The sequence below is a fragment of the Struthio camelus genome, chromosome 2, assembly GCF_040807025.1.
Source record: "Struthio camelus isolate bStrCam1 chromosome 2, bStrCam1.hap1, whole genome shotgun sequence".
NCBI classification, from domain to species: domain Eukaryota; kingdom Metazoa; phylum Chordata; class Aves; order Struthioniformes; family Struthionidae; genus Struthio; species Struthio camelus.
The window spans coordinates 83,010,620-83,032,648 of NC_090943.1; the positions used below are offsets into that span (position 1 = coordinate 83,010,620).

The window sequence follows — 22,029 nt, forward strand, 5'->3', positions numbered from 1 at the left end:
GAGGGAGGCAGAGATGGAAAATAGGTGTTTATCAACTAGGAAATGAGTAAGAAAATAGCAACTGCTTAGTAAATTATTGGAAAACATGTTTTTTGTGGGGGTTGATCTATTATCTCACTGGGTAAAATTGGTTTGATGAGCTACTCAGACTACACAGATAAAATAATCAGTGTATTACAAGCAGCTAAGTTCTCAGTAATGTTTCAACAATTTCCATAGTTATCTAAAAGAGAGTTCTAGGTTTCTGTATCTTTGCATGTCACTTAAAGCCTATGATTTTTTTTTCCCCATATGAGGAAAAGAGGAAAAAAGGAAGTACAGAGGTGTTTAGGGTTGCTCTGATATTTGGCCAAAATAGCCTATATTTTGACCTTGTGTATTTGTAATAAGATTGTTCTGTAGTCTTTGGTTGTTTCTTCTGAGGGTATCTGCATGAAAAATGATTGCTTAGAGCAGGAAAGAATCTTTCAGTAACTCTTGTGTTGCTGCTTTGTACTTTCTATTCTTACCTAGCTATCCAGAGAGTTATAAAAAACATGCTACCTGTATTGGGAAAGAGACTGATGCATCTCACATGTATTTTTTAAAGTTTGGCTCGATTTGTCTAAAATATTCCACCTCCGATTTCTAAGATGGCAAGCTTTGTGAACACAGCCTGGCTGGATTGTGCTTTGATTCAAACTGAGGGGCTGCAGTCCATCCTAGCAAGTGCAACCATTGCTCCTCTACTGGGGAATATCATGGCTTGTCTCCCGTTGCTCAGGACTACTTCATGCGTCATATGAGAATTATTAACAGAGCTGGCCAAGTGAAATGCCCTCGGGTTCTCCTTCCAGTCTGACATGGAGGAGCCCAAGCTTCTTACCAACAGCCTGTTGAACAGGAATTATAAGTTAAAGCAAGGAGAAATAGAATTTCTAAATATTTTCCTGACAAATTAAATTTTCAAGTTGATTAATGAGCTTGGTGGTGTTCTAGTGTGACATCTCCAGCCTACTTCAGTGTACAGAATTCTTACTAGACTCTTCTTTGACAAGAAAAACAGACAAATTCATACTGAAAACTGGGAGACCCTCTGGAAGTTGCTTTTATGTATTGTATGCATCTGGGGAAAGGCATTACTGTTTTTGCACTTCTTAAGTGTATGAATTAATAAAATATCTTTGTTTAATGTTTCTAATATATATTTTGATTCCTTAAACATGTTAAGGAGAGAATTTTTAAATCTGCTTAAAAATATAAAATGGGAATTGCTAAGGAACAGTAGCAGGCAGAAGGCCAGTGAAATCTGCAGGATATGTTGACGCTCTTGCTGAATGTGAAGTAATCGTTCACTTTATATGTTAAGAATTCTTTAGCTGCAGTCCGTTTGGGATTTATAATTGATTCTCGGTTTTCTCAGCCTAGAAACTTAAAATATGTTTGGATATCTTACAGAGATGGAGCAAAAACGTTAGAGATTTTAGGTACTGTTGATGTCATTAGCCAGAAGGAACAATGGGACTTTTCAGTCACATTTCATTAAAGCTGGAACAGGACCCAAAGAGAGCTGGAATTCCAAAGTGAGAAGCTTTAAAAATATCAACTAATTTAAAATAGCGTTAAGCAAGTGGTAAAACTGTTTAGCTCTGCATCATGGACTGTACTGTTGCTGAACGTTTATGTGTTCACCTGTGTCCAGGTTTGTGGTTTAAAAAAAAAAAAGGCACACACCACAAAAAAGCATCTCGTACTAATCAACGCTGAAGTAAAACCGTTTATATGTTCAGGCAGTTGACTCTCTTTAAACACTGCTTTGGTTAGAAGTGGTAAGTTGTTATGTAGGGAGAATATCAAGAATGAAATTGTTTATGCGAAATTCAATGTTCTTTTTCATCTCCTCAGACATCTACTCTGAAAGAGCTAAAAATCCTTAGCCTGGAAGTAAGTGGTTAAGTGTTGTCCAGTAGAACTTCCCTCTGTGTATCCTATTTTCTGATATATCTGGAAATGCCTTAACAACTGAGCATAACTTCATGATTAGCTGCTTCTTCTCCACCCTGGCTTTTTGGACTAGAATTGTAACTTTCGATTGTTGGCTCTAGTTTTGCATGTTGCTTTTCATTAATGATTGGGATGATGCAATAGTCGGAATGTCTGTAAAGCTGACATCCTTCCCATCTTCGTGTCATCTGAAAACTGTGTTGGAAGACAGGGTTAGAATTCAAAAACATCTTGGCAAATGGGAGCAAAGGACTGGCAAAATAGCCGTGCAATTTAATAGGGACACATTTGAGCTATTGTGAAGAGGTGGAAATAATTAACTGCTAACGAAGATGGTGAGAGGATTGAACAGTTTTTGAGAAGGTGATCTAGAAGTTTTGGAGGATGGCAAGCTGAAAATAATTTAACAGTATGATGCAATTATGGAAAGGAGAAAACAAGCGAAAAAGCCCAAACAAACAAAAAAACCAAACCTATACTGGGATGTACAAACAAGATGCCAAGCTGTAAGGCACAAAGTCCTCATTCTTTCCTCAGTCCTCCTAAGTCCTATACTAGATACTGCAACCAATTTTGAGTACAGCATTTCATCAGAGGTGTGGGCCACTGGAACAGATTCCAGGAAGAAAAAACAAACTTGGTTGATGGTCTGCAAAACGTAACCTATAATGAAAGACAGAGGAGTTGTAGTTGTCGAGCCTAAAGGAAAAAAGGCAAGAGGAAGAATTTGAGGTCTTTGAGTATGTAAAGCTATTGTGCAGAAGTTCGGACCAGTCTTTTACCCGTATTTTAGTGGATGGGCCAAGAACACTAATTGCGAAGGCTAAGGAATATCCATCATTGGAGATCTTTGGGACCAGTGTGGAGAAATGTTAATGATGAGTTACATAAATGTAATTGATTATACTCTGGAGGAAGAGAAAAGGATGGACTAGACAAGTTCTTAAGATCACTTTCCACTCCTTTTTAATGTCATCTTGCTTGTGTTAGGGAGCTCTCTCTGGTGTATTTCCATATATTGCGGAACAAGCTAAAATACGTCCATAGCACTGACCTGTCCTGAAGTATTGAAGGTATAAGGTAGTCCAGGATGAAGTGTAAACTTTCTTTTGCTCTGTCAAAGCCTCTCAGTTTTCCCAGTGAGTGCTCTTATTGTACCCTTTCAGTAAATATTCCCACCACCACCACCTTTCACAGCATTCCTTCCACACTGATTCTGCAGCGGCGTAGCTGGTGTTCTCAGGTGGCCTAATGAATAAGAGATGACACTCTGCCCATTCATTCCCTAGCCTCAGAGCTGGGTCTGCTTTTAACATCCTGTTCTGAACTCGATTCAGCACGTGGGGAACAAAATGGGGAGGCTGAAGCAAACTATGTGGCAGGCCTGATGGATCTCTTCGTGCTTGTGTTAGCTGAGCAGGTAGTAGTAACATGAAATAATCCAAACTCCCATTATGGTAAATGAGAAAATGAGAGGTTTTTAGAAAAAAAGTTATTATAGAGTGTTATCTTAAACAGTGGAAATCCTGCTAGCTACTCTGGGTGGTCAGTGAAGCAATATTTTATTTTTAACTAATTGTCTTTTGTGCCCAGCTGGTAACATTTTGTACTGCTCTGTATTTGAAGTTACATTTCGTTCACATGCTTCTTTAGGCGTGTATGTACTACTTTGGATGATAGAAAAAGGACCGAAGCAGCAGGAGACAACCAAGTGTTTAGTTTCTGCCAGCTGAGAACACAAAAGAGAAAAGGCTCCCATCAACAGAAAAATGTCTAGTTTTCTCTTTCAATAAAAACCAGAGGTGTTTCTGAAGATACACCTCTTTTCACAGCCAAAAACCAAGTCTGGGAAGCTACTTGGTCAAATCCTAATACCCTTATTTGAGCTAGAACTTGTCTCCCCTTTCTCTTCTCCCACAGTGCCCTTTTTTCCATTTTGAAAAGGGGTTATAGATTTTTCACACTTGAAAATAACTAAGAAATTGTATTAGATGCTCTTTTTTCTTCTTCTTTTTTTCTTCTCCTTAATATAGAATTGCCATAGGTTACTAAATTTAATATGCAATCCTGAGATGAGGTAATACAGCCTGATGGAAAAGCTGTTGCACGCAGCAGCACTCTGGCAGTAGTGATCTCTTCAGGGACTGAATGGCAGATGAACACTGAACTGTGGTGTCTCTGCATGCAGCAAACACTGAAAATGTGTTTAGCCAGTGAGTGTGCACTATTTTTGGGGGGTGTTTTTTGTTGCTTTTTTTCTCTGCACGAATGACAGTGATTAAAAGGCCACAGAGCAATGAACATAGATGGTGAAAATTAATTTCAGCAACTGCAAGACACCATGTCCCATGATTAGTTGTTTAATTAAACTCTGCACCTTTTTAATCTGCAGTTCTATTTCTGTCTGGCTTTTGTTTCTCACCTAGTCTCTGTCTCTCCAGTTTCCATGTTTCAGACACAGCCTCATTTATTTTTATCATGCATGATTAATTCAGTTTACATAAAAGCCTTCTTGAGAAAGACGGATAAAGTACATAAAAAACCTTGTTTAGCTTAAACTTGAATTTCGGTGGTTGGATAACTCTTAACTGTTCCCTTCGGTGCAAGTCAGTCTCCTGGTTCTGCTGTGCCTCTCTCCCCTCCAGCCTTGCCAAAGCTGTCCAGCAACAGCTGTTGAGCAATGCACTTAATCACAGACACTCTTTGCTCTCCAACTGCATTCAATCCGTGCAAAAGATGAGTTTGCTTTCAGAAAGCATGTTATGGAGAGGAAAAAAAGAGCAGTGAAATGAAAAACACTGCTTTCTAGCCATTACTGCTGCAGGGAGGATAACGGCTGTTATCTCAGCCATCCTTCCACTTGCATGCAGGACGTGTGTGCTGAAGTGCAAGTGAATATTAAGTTTTGGGGGAATACTGACCAACGAGGATGTTAGATTCCCACATAGTCTCCGTGACTGATTATACTTCAATAGTCTCTGACGTAGCCAGTGGCAGCCTTTGTTTGCTTTTTTGTTTAGCTTATTACCATTTAAAGTACTTATTGATCATCAAGTCTGAGAACTTAGCTTTTTTTCATTAGGGGAAGGAGAAGAAATAACATCTATATTACAGCCAAAAGCATCATGCCTTTGTGCTGGTCACCAAATGCGTTTTAATCTCTGTTTGCAGGAAGTGGAGGGTCAGAAAAGCAAGTTGAGAACCAACGCTACATTCCTGTGGCTATTTAGGAGAAAATATCATGACTAGATGCAGTTTCTGAAAAGTCTCAGCTTGCACTGGTACTTGCACAGAGGGGGAGGGATATGGACTTCCCTGAGAAAAATTTACGGTCTGCATTGGACACCTCAAAGTCATACTCCATTGGCTTTTTCATAGACCCCATCAGGCATACAGATGTTTTCAATTGTTTCTGAGTTTGTCTGAAGAAGGCTGTAACATAAATCAATACCAGAAAACAAAGGAAAACACTTTACTCTTTCCCCTTTGGCATAGTTTACATAGACTAAAAACTAATATAAGATGGAGGAAGAGGAGGAAGGAGACAAGAAACTTTTAGTGAGGGAGAAGGTAGCATGTTTTGAAGATGCACACCTCATAATTTGGGTAATGGGACTGTCTGGAGAGAAGTAGTAGAAGCAACGTGAATAATTTTTAATGGGTGCAGCCAGATTTGTTTTCCTTAAATACTAAATGTACAAGGTTTTTCTGCCCTTCTCATCCCCTGCATCCCCTTGCAAAGTAAAATTTTTCCTTCTTTGTGTGCACCTACAGAAGTAAGGCCAGCTGGTGAGGTTAGTAGGGAAGGGGGCATGGGAAAGCTCTGGAGCTCCTCCAGGTTGTCTGCTAGGAGTCATGGCCCTGTGGCTGGATGTGGGCTTGAGGAAGAGAAGGCTGGAGACTGAAGAGACTGCCTTTGAGCCTTACTGGTTTTTTTGTTATTTTGGGTTTTATCCGTTCTAAAATTTGCACTTGATAATAAATAGTGGCATCCCAGTAAAGTTTGGACCCAGCGTTTCACTTCAAGGCTTTTAATAAAAACCAATAAATAACGATGCAAATCTCATACCTCTTTTTCCTAAAGCTCATGGGACTTAGCTGGCAGCCAGATAAGAGCATCAATGTAACAGTAGTCGTAAAGTAATGTGACAGGAATCCTGTATAATACGTTGGTATAGCGTATGCTTCTGTACTGGCTACAGTTAGAGTTCTCACCGAAGACGTGTCTGAGTGCAGTGTTGCAGGATTGCCTCTCTGAGCTGGAGTTTAATAACTTGGCCTACACTGCTGAATCCCTAAGGTTGCTTACCATCTGGGAGGGTGCAGGGGGTGGACAAGACCCTGAGCTTTCGTTCCCTTAAATTAAGTTTGTGTGCGTTCATTTGGGGAATCAGCAAAAAGGGGAAAGTTATGAGCCAGTGAGGGTTTTCTGTCAGAGTTAAGTATTTGGGAGCCTTACTGGAAGAAGTTTATGCTATTTTTGATGTTTATACATGGTATATCCTGGGTGGTTTTTGTGACCTGCTGATGTAGAGTAAACTGGGAGTGGGGTGGGAACGGGACGGTCAGCTTATTCAAAAAGGGTAACTAACTCTCCTTTGAAACTGCAAGACTCAAAGCTCGTGAGTGATTGTGTTTAGTAGTATCTGGCTTATTGTTACAAATTATCATCTATAATGTGTATTCTGAAGTGACTGCTACTTTGGCTTTGAAGGTAGCAAGTCTAGCAAGAAAAACTGCTTAAATCCTCCACCCAGCACTGCCACAACCCGTGTACTTTGAACACAGGCAGAGATGAACAGAGTTAAAATCTGTAATAAAATGTCAGAGCTGTCTTATTTTGAACTTATCTCCTCTTGATGTGGAAAGTCCCAAAGCTTACTATTTCACCCAAAAAGTGCATGCTGCCAGGAATCCTAACTAGGTAACGCTGCACGTCCAAAGGGGTGATCGCGAGCGTTCATCTGGCTTCTGGTTTTTGCTGTTCCTCGCAGCTATCCGGCGGGTGTGAGCTGACGGTTGTCATCCACGACTTCACCGCCTGCAACAGCAACGAGCTGACGATCCGCCGGGGGCAGACCGTGGAGGTGCTGGAGAGGCCCCACGACAAGCCGGACTGGTGCCTGGTGCGAACCACGGATCGATCGCCCGCGGCAGAAGGGCTGGTTCCCTGCGGGTCCCTCTGCATTGCTCACTCTCGCAGCAGCATGGAGATGGAGGGGATTTTTAATCACAAAGGTAGGAAACAATAAAAACAAAATGTAATCGTCAGTAGGACAAGTTTTGGGTAACGTGGCGTTATCGCGTTGTCTTACGACAGTGGAAAAAGGTAAATACATGCATCCGTACTTCCTGGCACTGCAATCGACTGTTCGGGCTTCTTTATTCTATTTAACCACGTTTTCCAGAGCAGGAGTGGCAAAATTCGTCCCCTTTTCCAGTGTAGCTCTGAAATCTTAATTTGTGTGTGTGTGTGGTGTTTTTTTTTTTTTTTTCTCCAGAGGCGTAAAAGAATGCACCTCTGAAGGGTACAATAAAAATCAGTTATTTTTTGATGTTTTTTGAGGGTTTGCTAAGCTGCAGTTCCTGTGCTCGGTTTCTTCCGTTAGGGGCATGCACAGCAGGGAACTTCCTGAACACAGGGTGATACAGGAAAAGTCTGAAGGATTTAGCTGTGCAGTTCAAATACTTTTCTGACCTCCTGCATGCTATAACTCTTTGGGTAGAGAAAGTTTGCAGCTGTTTTGATGATAAAATTGGAAATGGTATTTAGGTTTCACTAAAACATTTCTTCCTTTGACTTTGGGGGAGTGAAATCATGGAAACGTCAACTATTTTTTTGGTGTTTTTTGGGTTTGGATTTTTTTTCACGACACTTACAGAATTGATTAAAAAAAAAAAAATCCTATTTCCTTTGGAGCTAGGGGATTTTACTTTTGAATGCAGAGCATTTTATTAAGAGGGGCAAACTCTGCTGAACATATAACAATAGTTGTATGGAGAGCTTTGAACTGGTCAGACTCCTGAGGGGCTCTATGTAACAGAGGCAAAACTATTTTCCTCTTTAAGAGAGAACACTTTTTGTCTCTTAGGAATTGAACCAGTAGGCTTAATCTGTATTTCTTTCTTCATCTAGCATTTTTATGAGAGCAATGACGTGGAGCAGTGTAAAGTTAATTTAGTTTGTTTGACGTTATTGCTTTGAAAAGAGAGCGTTAATTAATTATATTAACAAAGCAAAGGGACAAACAAGAAAAGGCCAATCACTGAATCAAGGTTGTTTGCAGGGTTGAATGTAGCATCCGAGGTGACTTCTGTTTCTGCCTCTACCACGGGCTTCGTGCGTGATGTTACAGCACGTCTTGTAAACTCTGGCTGTTAAAATGCACCTGCTAATTGTTTGCTCCCATTTTACTTCCTGGATATCAGGCTTCAGGAGTTGAAAGTTTGGTTTGTAAAGCTTCCCACACACGTGACTGCAGCTGAAGTCAGTGTGAACTGTCTTGAATGTAAACTCCTGTGCACTGTTAAGTAATCTGAAAAAAATGGGCTTTATACTGAGCACTTGAAACTGCTGGATGCTTCTGACTGCAGTTTCTGCCTCAGCTCTCTGTCCCTTGAAAGAGGTTGATAGCGTTCATTTATTTCACAGAGGGGTTACTAAAATTAAGCAAAATTAGTAGAGTGTTTTGATTTTATTTTTTTTCTCCGATAGTGAAAAGTACCTCCAAGAATCCTACAGAGGAATTGCTTGTTCTTTCTCAAATGCTGGGTTTGATTGAAGTTGTCTAAACAAGGCATTGGGGAATATGCTAATCAAAGGAGTGGGGGAAAAAAAAATCGATGATCTTCTCTGTTTTTAAGTATTGTTTATTGTGGGCATTGATTGAAGTAGGAGTTATTTGGAAAAAGAACACATGAATGACTTAACGTACGTGCACGGTGGACTACCTTGATTTGAGTGGACAACTTTCAAATGTCATGTTTCCCAGATTTTTAGTGCTGGATTCTGCAGCTTTAGTCTTCTTAATATACATGGGGTTTTGTCTATAAAATGCAGTAAAACTTCTGCAGTTTTGGAATGAGGGTATTGGCCTCTGGAGTCTGTAGGTTGGAAAATAAGTGTGTAAGCATCACGTCTGAGTAATTCTGCACAGTTTATGGGTTAACCCACGCAAAGCAGACACAAGTCAAGAATTTCTGGGTGTCTGGCATCCCAGGCTGCTTGCTATAAGAGAACAGCTCGAAGCAGAAGGATTTTATAAATGTGCCATGGAAAACAAGAGATGATCAACCTCTCCACCACCAGGAGTGGAAGAGAGGGCAGAGGTGGCTGCTTGGGTTTTTTTTTTTTTTTTTTTTGAGCATTTAGCCTGTATAAATGGTTTGTGTAAGTGAATCAGTTTTGCATTCTTTTCAGTATCATTTGTGCTCCATAGATCTCTTAGTAATATCTTCTCATTTTAGTAGTTTCTGTAAAACTGCATTCAAAATATTACTGAGGCCCCATAATTAGTTCTGTGATCCTTACAATTTTGACCTTTCCAACAGCGTTTAACAATATCATCTGTTTGCCAACTAAACAAACAAGTTGGAAAACCAGGAAAACCAGTATCAGAGCTGGAGTGAGCTTCAAAGGTTTGAAATGGCAAACCTCTTAATTTGAAGCCGATTCTTAAGTTGTGTAAAACCCGTTTTTATCACTGAGCACAAATGTTGGGCACTATATAATGCCTTCAGTCGTCTGAAATGTGAACTATTTGAAATAGGGTAACCCAAAGGATTAGAAGAGAAGAAAATATGTTCAGTGAAGCCTAGTTCTGACAGCTGATCTTAGTAATTCCTTACCTATCCACTTTTTATTTGTCAGTCAGAAAATGTAACTGTTTTATTCTCATATTGGTGGGAGACAAGAGGTGACAGCCCAAAAAAGGACGCCCTAGACTCACCGATGAAAGTTTGTAGGTGTTACTTATCTTCAAAGTATGTTTTTTATTTGAAATATCTAAAGTCAGTATCAATGGGTAAAAAGCTGCATTGTGGTATCTTAAATTTTCAGGGGGTTGTAGCAGTTAAAATAGCAGCAGACATTTTGTTAAGAATAAGAGGAAGGAATACGTAAAGAAAAGACATTCTTTAGGTGGATAGTCACTTCAGGGGAGGGTTGATTGCAGATTCCAGACCTCTTGCTCACTCTGCTGGATATGAAATCTATTTTTATAAATCATTTGGGTCATTTAAGCAATTTGTCATGCAGTACACAGATGAGTAAATTTAAAAAGCTAAATCCCTTTTATAATGGGGAGAAAACACTAGTGGGTAGTAAAGAGGTCAAATAGTAGTTGGTGCACTCTGCAATAAATAATTACTAGCTTTGGAAGAATATGTTTTTCACAAGTAATACATAAGGCAGTAATTTGGGGTTTGGGTTTTTTTTTTTTTTTTTCCAGTGATTCCCCACATTTTATTGGGCATGAGTGAGAGAGAATGTTCCTTTTATTTGGCGCTTTTTCCCTTTTTAATGAGGTTTCTTTTCGCTTTATTTAACATCCATTTAATTTGGGTAGTTCTCTTTCCTTCATTTGCAGGACATTAATACATTAATTTGGGCAAGGGACAGGATTCGCTATAGCAAAATTGAACCTGTAAGCTCAAGGCAAATTGGCAGGATAGAGCGTTAAAAATTGTTTGCAAATCCCATACCTGTTTAGATAACAAGTTCACTGACCTTTCCAACTTGATGGGTGTTTCTGAAGTCTGAAGAACTTGCGCTAGTCCTTCACCTCCCTCCTTGTAGGTGCCATTGATGGGAGAGGTACAAGAACCACAAGCCTTGGCTGATGAGGTTGACTGACTGTTGCATGTCTGTCCGCACTATAAGTTATGGGGTGGTATTTTTGCTAACACTAATCGACAGTGAGATGTGGCCCGTCTCTTTGATTCAAAATTTGGCCACAGAGGTCTTTTGTAACAGGTTTTGTAGGTTACCTGAAGGGTAGGATGGCTGCATGTTTCTTATAATCACGTGTCTGTATATCTTTGCTCAGAACTGAAAGGTAGGTAACATCTTAATAACATGGTGATATACCTTGAGTTGCTGCTTGACTGGCCTTTGTTTTTATTCTGAGGGTGTGTTCCTCTCTGGTGCCATAAAAGGAAAAATACTAGTTCAGCAGACTTTCTTCAGAACTGTAGCATCTCTCAAAGAATCTACCATAATAAGGAGGACTGAACAGCTGGTGCTATCCAAGACACAGTTTCAGAGCTGGGTATTATGGTCTTTTTTCTACACCTGGGAAATGGGAAGGATTGAGGTAGGACAGGAGTTGGAGATGTCAAAGTTGTTTGTGACTTGGTATTGGGACCGCCTGTTCGAGAATCAAGAACAACTGTTGCACAGGTGAGCTAGGGATCTTCCAGTGCAAGAGATTGCTTCTGACCCTCGCTTCTGGAGAAAGGAAGATTTTCCATTGGTTGAGGAGGATCAGGTTAGGGATCTCTTAAGCAAACTGGACATATACAAGTCCACGGGCCCTGATGGGATCCATCATCATGGAAAGGTCATGGCAATCAGGAGAGGTGCCTGAGGACTGGAAGAAAGCCAGTGTCACTCCAGCCTTCCAAAAGGGCAGGGACGACAACCCAGGGGACCACAGGCCTGTCAGCCTCCCCTCAGTCCTTGGAAAGGTGATGGAACAGTTCATCCCCTAGATACTGTTTCCAAGGAAAAGGCGGCGATCAGGCATAGTCAGCGCCAAAGGGAAATCGTGCTTGACCAATCTGATAGCCTTCTATGATAGGACAACTGGCTGGGTAGATGAGGGCAGAGCAGTGGATGTTGTCTCCCTGGCCTTCACTAAGGCTTTTGACACTGTCTCCCATCGCGTTCTCCTAGGCAAGCTGAGGAGGAGCGGGCTAGATGAGTGGACGGTGAGGTGGACTGAAAACTGGCCGAACAGCAGTGCTCACAGGGTGGTGATCAACAGCACAGAGGCTAGTTGGAGGCCTGCAGCTAGCAGTGTCCCCCAATACTGGGTCTAGTATTGTCTAGCTTATTCATCAGTGACCTGGATGAAGTGACAGAGTGCACTCTCAGCAAGTTTGCAAATGACACAAATCTGGGAGGAGTGGCTGATACAGCAGAGGGCGGTGCTGCCATTCAGAGGGACCTGGACAGGCTGGAGAAATGGGAAGGGAGAAACCTCCTGAAGTTCAACAAAGGCAAGTGCAGGGTCCTGCCCCTAGGGAGGAATAACCCCGTGCACCAGGCCAGGCTAGGGGCTGAGCTGCTGGAAAGTAGCTCTGCAGGAAGGGCCCTGGGAGTCCTGGTGGGCAACAAGTGGACCATGAGCCAGCAATGTGCCCTTGTGGCCAAGAAAGCTGATGGCATCCTGGGGTGCATTAGGAATTACCGACAGGTGGAGGGAGGTGATGCTCCCCCTCTCCTCAGCCCTGGGGAGGCCCCACCCGGAGTACTGTGCCCAATTCTGGGCTCCCCGGTACACGGACAGAGGGATGGAGCTACTGGAGCGAGTCCTGCAGAGGGCCACAAATGGGATGGAAGGTCCTAGAGCCTCCCTCCTGTGAGGAAAGGCTGAGAGAGCTGGGCCTGTTCCCCCTGGAGAAGAGAAGGCTGAGGGGGGGATCTGATCAATGCATGTAAGTATGTGAAGGGAGAGCGCCAAGAGGACGGGGCCAGGCTCTTCTCCGTGGTGCCCAGTGACAGGACGAGAGGCAACGAGCACAGCCTGAAACACAGGAAGCTGTATCTGAAGATGAAGAAAAACCCGTTTCCTGCGAGGGTGACTGAGCCCTGGAACAGGTCGCCTGGAGAGGCTCTGCAGTCTCCCTCCCTGGAGATATTCCAAAGCTGTCTGGACGCAGTCCTGGCTAATGTGCTCTAGGTGACCCTGCTTGAGCAGGGGAGTTGGACTAGATGATCTCCAGAGATGCCTTCCAACTTTAACCGTTCTGTGATTCCCCTTGTAAACTACATTAACACTAAGCTGGTACAAAATAGCCCTCAGAACAATCAACAGTGCTTCACATCTTCCCCTTTCCTTTCCCCAGAAGAGACATTTTATAGCCAAGGCCACTGAGTGGGATAAGATAGAAGGTTGCTGCATTTTGTAAGTTTGCTCTTGCACAACTGGAAAACTTTTCTTCAGCACGGTAATTTTAGATGGAAGAGGAGAGAGTAAAGGTAGAATGTTTCATGCATGATCAAGAGCTTTTAAAGCTGTGATTGAGAAATGGCATATTTTGAATCCAAACACTGCCATGTAGGGAGAGGAAGTTGTGAACAGCAGCAGTGCAGAGGGTTTGATCAAAAAAACGGGAATCCAGTTTGAATAGTTGCAGAAGAGCTCCCTGTTTCAAGTGGAAGTAAGGAAGGACAAAGATGATGACTTAAGCAGCAATTGTTTGCTTAAAAGCAGAAGGAGGCTGTGGAAGGGGAAGATTTGTTGTTGTAAGGCTGTAAGTAAGCAAAGCGTGGGCCACGAGTAAGGACAGAGATCTCCACCCGTGGCTGCGAGCCAGGGTGCTGCCTGGGAGACTGTCTGACATTGTTTGCAGCTGCAGGAAATGAAAAAGTTACAGTCGAGGCCAACAGGGAAAGTTGATGGTAACAGTGCTGAGGTGCAGTCCTTGCTGTGTTTGGTTGCCTTGGGGCCAGCCAAAGGTGCCGGCTCTAGGTATCAGGAGGGGATAAAGAAAGGGATCAACTTCTACTACATAGCCGGTTGGGATCAGATGCAGAAAATTACATTGAGGAATATGCTCTAGTAGGTCAAGTCACTAAACTTTAATTGAGGAATTGTTTCATGTTGAATCAACTGCTGCCTAATAACATTTGCAAATAACAGATTTTCCATCCAGATAGTCAGCTGATAGAAGGCCTTATGAGGAGCTTGCGTGGTGCCACAAAGCAGTTAGACATAACATTCTGTTAGCCTAAATTAGCAAATAAATCAAAAGAGCCTTGCTGCATTTTTAGTTCAACCTAGTTGTCAAGGATATTTGAACTTGTACAGAGGTGCAGGCGTTTATTACCTGAAGTTCAGCTTTGTAATTGTCAGTTGTTCTGAAAGCCTAATAAATCATAAACTTCCATGTAATCACAAATATTTTGTCAAGAGACATTATTAGACTAATAGCTACAGAGATAGGTTGGGGAGTGTGTTGTGTGTGTGTATATGTGTGTGGCTTTTTAAACCATATACCTGTGCTTCGGTCCAGGAAATGAAAGATAAAATAGCTACAATATAAAAGTAGACCAAGAATTCTATATTCTGATTTTCCCACCTATTTTTTGAGCGTAAGTAAACTTAAAATGTCAGCAGTGGACTCTTCTATTAGATCATAACCGTTGCATGGAGCTTTATAGCCAAGCGATATCAGATGGTCAGAGTTAACAGCCAATTCTAATTCACCCATGAATAAGCAGTAAGATTTGTATGAATTGATTCCCTTGCATTTTTCAGTCCAAAACTGTCGTGGGTTGTGAAGATTTTAATGAATGTCACCATTTAAATTTCTAGAGGAGTTCTGTATAAATCAGGTTTATATGTGCTCTGAAACTTCAGAGGATTGCTTTCTACATCAATCTGCCACTAACTCATGCGCTATTCTTTTACCATAACCCAATCCAGAAAGACTTGTCAGATATGTCTGCATTTTCCATGTTGACTCTGTTTGTGGGTATGAGTATGTGGTTACTTTATCTCTGAAATTTTTGTACAGAGGTAACAAAACTTTTTGCCCTGTTTGGGAGTTCAGCATTGTATCTGAGAGGGAGAAAAGAAGTTTCTAATTCTATCATGAACATACTTTTGGTCCCAGGCAGCTGACACATGTATTTCTCTTCTTGTAAATCCTTGCTGGAAGGGAAATCTGTGTGTAAAAAGTATCTGCTTCAGAACAGATGTGTTTGCGCAGCTGATCTTTGGGTGGTACAAGGTGGATATAAACTAGCAATTCTGATGGCTTTAGCTTGCCCAAGGGAGTTGTTATTTTGCTTGCAATTAGCCTTTCTCTGACAGCAGATTCTCTTTCTAACCAAGGTTTTGAGGCAGAGCAGAGAGCATAAACTAAAATTATTTGCTACAAATGTCATTAGTATGTTGCAATTGAAAAACATCCTGGAATGTTGTTTGTTTTCCTTAACTATCCCTTTTCAGGTGCAACAAATTGTTCAGAAATTGCTTCGGTGTTAGGAATTGCTTTTTGAGGGTGTCTTTGTTACCCATGTTTTCTTTTGGATTAAGTAAAACCTCCGAGGTTGTGATGACCTGCTGAAAGCAACCACAGAATCTCTCTTCCGTTTCAGTGAGTAGCTTGGCGAGCAAAGGGAGAGTGGGGCTAGAAGTAGTAACTTGGTGTCTCCAGAAGCACTGTCATCATGGCTGCATGGCAACTATCTTGTTTGTGACAGGCCATGAGGAGTTACTGATGTATTTTCTTCTGTACCTGGGATTGTTCTTCATTTCTGAGGACCACGTGGGCATTTTCACCTAATGAGTTTGCCTTCTATCACAGAGCTTTGTAATACTGACAGTGTCCATGAGGTCTTCTGTTCTTTTTCTGACATCCTAATTTTCAAGAATTTTTACTGCTTGTGCTAGTATTCTTAAGGTATTGGGAGGGATATCTGTGTTCTCTGTTTAGTGGAGAAGAGTAAATGGGTGAGGAGCTGGCTCAGGTAGATGTTATTGTGCACCTTGCTGGAGGTCATCACATCATCATCTGCTGTCACATTATTGCCTGCAAGTAGAAGCAGCAGGATTTAGCAGCCCAGTGACTTCTTCCCATTCTGTTGTTGTGAAGATGCTGCTGAAAGTATGTGTCCTGTTGACTTAGTTTCACTCTTCCTGCAATTAAATAATAAAATATTAGTCATTACTAAACGCATGCTAAATGAGAAATGCTGCATCACTCTTAATGCAGCTGTATCAGAAGTTTCTAACAGATATGCTTGACCTTTTGTAAATTGATGGAATTGGTTTCAAATCACTACTTCATTATACATTATACATTATTCATTATCATCACTACTTTTGCTAGTATAAATAAATTCATTAATGCAGATATAATTCCAGTCTGGGGCATGCTTGCATTTCTCTTAGCTTTCAGAGTTGAGTGCAGTTAGCAAGAGGCATTTCTCTATCTGGGACAGCTATTGAACTTAAATTGTTTTCTAACATGAAAATTACACGAAAGTGATAAAATGTTCATAGTGAACTGTGTAAAAGAAAGGCTTGTAGGAAAAGTGAATAGCATGGAAAAATGTTTCATGATTCCAGGAAGAGTCTTAAGTCCTAATGTTTTTTCAGAAACTTATTATATGCGTTTTCTAGTTTGTGTGTATAATGGTTAACCCCTATAGCAAGAGAAGACATGTAACTGACACACAGGCATAATAATAAAGGCTAATTCAAGTAAGCTTAGTTATCCCTGATGACCGGAATCCTGTAGCAATTGGTCCTGTGATCATAAACTGGTTGAGTCTTAACTGTATGTTAATTGTTTACGATGTAGTAGAAATAAAGTTCCCGTTAGAAGAAGCAGTTGAAAGGGTGTGAGGTTTTCAGAAACAGATTGGTCAAATCCCGGAGTAATGTGGTCCGATCCTGGCTTTTAGCAGAAGGTTAGATGAGATGAATTCCAGAGATCCCTTCCAACTTAAATTATCCTGTTAAAAGTTAGAATTGCTAGAATTGACTTCTTATGTTCTAGGTGTCTCCTGGAGTCTTGGACACCCCTCAGTGTCAGTGGGGATGTCAGAAATGCTTCAGATTTTGCCTCAAAATATATTCCTTCCATGGAAGGAAAGGAAATGAATCATAACAAATATTTCTGCTCAAGAAGAGTGCTAGTTAAAACTCATTGCCATGTGCTGGGTTTGATTTTAGCCTTACTAGGCTTATGTTCGTTTGTTAATCTGGAATCTCCATATCACGGGTTCCTTAGAGTTCTTAAATACAGAATTTAAGGAAATCTGGTTGTATATAAGAAGCTGCAAATATGCTAAAGAAAAGAAAGCTTCTAAGGAAGCCACCTGAAAAGAAGCGCCTAGTGAAGTTGAATAGAAATGTATCCCCTTCTGTAGAAGAACTTAAGGGACATGGAACTAAATGGGATTTTCAAGGTCTAAATTATAGTTGTTGCTGTTCTAGAGATCCATCTAGAAGCTGTCTCATGCACTGTTCTTGGAACAGGACTAAACGTAGTGCTAAAACTCAGTTTTCATGCTGCTACTTTTCTTACTGAAAGACTGATCCAGCACGAGCAGAAGGTACAAGGTACCTTTATGGTTAAAAGTGGGCAAAACTGATGGAGACGCTCAAAGTAAATCTTTACTCCTTGTGCGGTTCCCTCCCTTCTCCCCTGCCTCTAGCTGGCTTTTGGGAGTATTTTCACTCTTTGTGACAGCTGCCTTTTACTGGACTGTCCGTATGGGAGTGAGAGGAGCTCAGGACTCATAACAGGTAATCTGTCATCTTACTAACGAATAGGAAAGGATATTTGAAGTGATGAAAAAGATCCTGTAAGAGATTGAAGCAGAAAGCAGGACTCAGCAGCAAAAAAGTAAATCAACTGAAAACAAGGAAATGAGGACTAAAGAAAGGAATTAGTTGAGTGCTTGCAAATATGCTTTAGGCAATATTAGACAGAAAAGCTTTATTTAGGGTGAAAACCACCAAATCTTGAACTACATGTCTTAGTACATTTATCTCAGTAGCTGATCATTTGAAGAGGGTGTTTATCATGGCCTGCCTTGCCGGTTGTTCCACCCTAGAGCGTTTTCTCTTGTCCTTCTCCGTTTTCTCAGGGGTAGCCAAATGCAACTCTAAATTGTTGGTCAACAGAGTAGAACAGGCTTAGGTGTGTTTATTCTTTTATCCTAGCGATACAGTAGGACTATGTGCCGGTGTGCCAGATGCAGTCCGGAAACACTGGCTTGGGGGCTACAGGCCTGCAGTAACATCTGCAGAAAAGGTGCCTATGCTAGGTGGTATCCTAAAAGTACATACAGACTGTATTCTGTTGTAGGAAGTATACCCTTTTCCATTTCATGAACTGTGTGACCATGTTGGCTTTTTGGTTCAGAGCTAACTTTTTTTTTTTCTTTCCCTTTTGAAGTAAAACCTGTACTATATAACCCAAATAAAAATGTCTTGTCTTTTTCAGGGCTGAATTGACCTATTCCTTTAAATTTAGAGTAGCTATAAAAATGTTAATTACAATGCAGAAACACTCACACATTTGGGGAATTGTTTGGCACTACACATTTTCTGATTTTTCTGGATTTTTTTTATATCTGAGAAGCAATGTAGAATAATAAAACCCTATGATGTGGACTTTTTTCTCCCTTATTCCTTTTCTCCCCATGGAAATGTTAGCCTCCAAGTATACTTAAATGTGTTTGGTAGCAAATATGTGCATTTAACTGACAAATGCAATGCGTTAACTCCTTGTTGGTGAATACATGTGGAAAAGGCCCATTTTTGATCTTGCTCTCCTGTTGGATGTGCTACAGAGAACTGTGGCAGTTGCTTCATTTTGCTGAAGTAGCTTTAATATAATAAAGGAAGCTACAGAACTGTGCAAGTTTTCAGTGTTAAATGCCTACTGTTTGAACTCCAGGCACCCTTCAGGTGCATTCAGTGCCCAGGTGCCTTGATGGCTCCCAAAAGCAGTGTGATGGTGGGTCGTGATGGTTTCCATCTGCTGTAACCAGAAGCCCTAGTAACTTAACCATAACCGTTACCCAGATGTAACTTCTGTTGGGCAGTACCGAACAGAGGCAAAAGGAGAGGTCTTGATGAAAACTGTCTGTAACTTTTAAAAAATGCACTTGTACGATTTGAACTTAGCAGGAGTGGAGTAAGACGTGAATTTTGGTCAGTAACACTAACCAGCAGGTGACCTGCACAGACTGCGGAAGCAATTCCTCTGTATGCCTGCGTACAGAACTTCAGCATCGCTACTTCTTACAGAGAGTGCACGTCCAATTTTGAAAGCATTTCTCTTATTTTTAATGACCTGGTTTTGTTACTAGTACTGCTTGTTTTCCTTTTAAGTCACTTAAAAGAAGTGAATTTTAAGTCAAGAATGTGCTTTCATATTCTGAAGACTTCTGAGGGAGTATGCTCTTACCCTTTCCTTTTGTCTGTGACTACATGCATTTGCAGTTAAGATAATTAGCCGAGATTCGTGTTTAAAAAGCATCCAGCTCCTGTATGTGCAGGTACAACTGGTTTGGAAGCGAAACCTTGTTTTGGCTGGATTATTTTTTCACCCAAGTGGGCTGCTTCCTTCTTTCTTTGGGGAGGGTAAGGAAGAGAAAGGGTGTCTAACTAGGGCTGAGGTGTGTACTTCAGAAAATTCAAACAAATCATTGAACGGGATGATGAAGAATAACTTGGATAGTAAAATTAACGTTAACAAGTCAGTGTTTCTTCAGTAAGTCTCACTGGGACAGCAAGTATTTTGCACTGGAGCACTCTTTCTGTGCTTTCTCCAACGTAGAGACAAGGCGTAGCATGCTTCCTCTCCCCTCCCACCCCTGGCTAAGCAGTGAATGTGTATGGAACGACATTCCTTGGACCCGTCCAAAAGATTTTGTTTGAATTATCTGAAGTTGGTTTGTTGTGGTTTTGCTGACAGTGGCTGGGATCCTTCAAGCTGGTTTGGCGTTCTGCAGCGATGACTGTGCTGAGGAGTCAGAATTTTCCCAAAGCTTTTCCAGATAAACGGAGGCCCAGGGACACCGAAAGTCTCGTCGTTGCTTTGAAAGGCCTCTTCGTTCTTGGGAGTGGTATACATATGCGCTTCCTTGGCTGCAGCATGGGACAGAATTAAAAACGCAGGAAAATAATAGTCTAATGATTAAAATGAGAGGGAGTTTACAAAGTCATGCACTTTTTGGTAGTCTTTCTCATTTTAGGCCTGAACAACAGGCATGTTCTGCAAAGCTGGAGACAGGAAGGACTTGTTTAGAGCATGGGCTTGGTGACTGAATAGCTGAATAAATGCTTCATTTCCCGATATCTTTACAGCCTGAGTACTTAGGTGGCTTGATATCAGTTGCTCTTGATAAATACTTTACCCTAGATGTAGAAAGGAAGGTTATGAAACACCCAGCTGAAAATCTTTCTTTTACCATCGATCAGAAAATCATTTTCTCAAGTTTACCATTTTAAATATTTAATGAGCTAGCTCAAACATAAAAGCATGCAGGCTCCCTTCCCTCTTCCTCCTCCTTCCCCCCCCCCCCCCAATTGAAATGCAACAGCATGTTGAAAGGAGTTCTTGGAAATCGCAAATTAAGGATGTTCACACAATTCACCGCAAAATGCCATTTCTGACTGATTCGGTTTAAAGGGTTTTTGGCAGCTGGCAAGGCTGGTAGTAAAGGACAGGAAATAACGTGCTGAATGCAAGCCGAAAGGGCCACTGTTCTCCCGATTCCGCTCCTTGCAGACCAGCACTGTTATCTGGGAGACTGAGGCGCAGGGAGAGTGTTTGCCATGAACAGGATGATCTTTGTGTACGGAGCTGAAGAAACCAGATCCTAGTGGGACAGCTGTGCTCTAAGCGTTTAAACTATGGGCACATTGTATCCCAGGGAAAAGCCAAAGTTAGGCTTCTTTCAGAATTTTAATCTCGGTGCAAGAACTCACCTTGGAAGATTTAGCCTCAGATTTATTTATCAATACATGTTTGCTGTTCTGCAATTTTTTTGGTTGTATAACCGCATGCCAGTGTGAGGTAGAGAGTCTGACTTGCCCAAGATAGGATTTGAGTGCAAAGACTGCCAGCTTTTTTTAAATAGAAATTTTAGGAATTTAAGAATTTTGGTAGTTGTGGATGTCTGTCCAACTTTAGGTTCCAGGTCTGGGTAGTCTTTGGTCCTGCACAGTCTTGGAAAGCTCTTGATCTTTTCTCTCCCACCTACAGAAACACGGTTCAAAATTACTAGAGTTGTGCACTTCTAAATGGTGAAAGAATTTGTCTTGCAGCTGTCTTCAAAAATGTTTTTGAAATGGTGGCATTTAGATGCTGGCAGAACTGAATGAAGTACTCTTTTTCTCTTAATTCCAACTGTCTTCTCCATGTTTCTCCACTTGTAAGATGAATAAGAATTTTCTAAATGCCTCTGTGGCAGTGGTTGCAAAGTATATAAATTGCTTTTGTAAATGGAATGCCTGGAATATGGGGGGGGGGGGGGATTCCAGAGATGGGCACATTGAGTTTTGCTCAAGGATGACGTTGAGTTTTAAGCATTTTTTCCTCATTACAACCTTTGAAGTTTTTTTTTTTTTTCCTTCCAAGAGATAGATATTAAGGAAGAAAGGTTGACTGTTCAGTAGGAACTTCTTCAAGCTCCTGAAACAACCTAAAGAGGTGCTTGAAAATGGAATTTCAGTGTTTTATTCACGTCCGTTTCTTGTTTTACTTGCTTTGCCTGACTTGTCACAGAATGTAATGAGGCCTTGCAAGGATTAGGCGGGAGTGCTGTTTATCCTTGTTTGAATATAAGTTAAGATGTTTCTGTTAACATGCAAATGGTTTAGAATATGAGAAATGCAGTCAGTTTAACTGCAGTTGTCATCCTAAACGACACGTTAAAGGGATAAATTTTTCCATTCTTCCCTGAAAGGCTAGTAGTGCCAACAGCAGTAGCTCTTCCATAGGGAAGTTAATACAGTGGCAAAGAGTGGCTTCAAACAGTGCAGGCAGAAGTTGAACATATGGCAAGTTAATTTGACCATAAATGGCAGTGATTGATAAGCTGTCACTTCTGAGGTTTGAGCAGTCAAAATGCTAGTGCCTTAAAGTGCTTGCTGTCAATCTGACATTGTCCATCAGTGAGCCCCAAGGTTTAATTGTAGAAAGGGGCTCCCATTCCTTCGCTGTCATAACACATACGGGCATGTGATGCTTCCTTTACACGAATGCTACAGGGTGTGTGCTACGTTATCTACCGAGGATGCACCATGCTCTCCCAAGGAGAAACTTTGGCCTGTTTCTTATCTTAGT

The 22,029-nt window shown here is 41.2% G+C and overlaps 1 protein-coding gene across 3 annotated transcripts in view; it reads left to right on the forward strand.

The window, feature by feature from the left end:
• The window catches only part of TRIO (trio Rho guanine nucleotide exchange factor), a 263,242-nt gene that overhangs the window by 179,854 nt on the left and 61,359 nt on the right, over window positions 1-22,029 (forward strand). For all 3 annotated transcript variants that reach the window (XM_068931428.1, XM_068931431.1, XM_068931429.1), the window contains one exon: window positions 6,978-7,221. In XM_068931428.1, coding sequence (XP_068787529.1) covers window positions 6,978-7,221 — 244 coding nt within the window. The remainder of the gene's footprint in view (window positions 1-6,977; window positions 7,222-22,029) is intronic.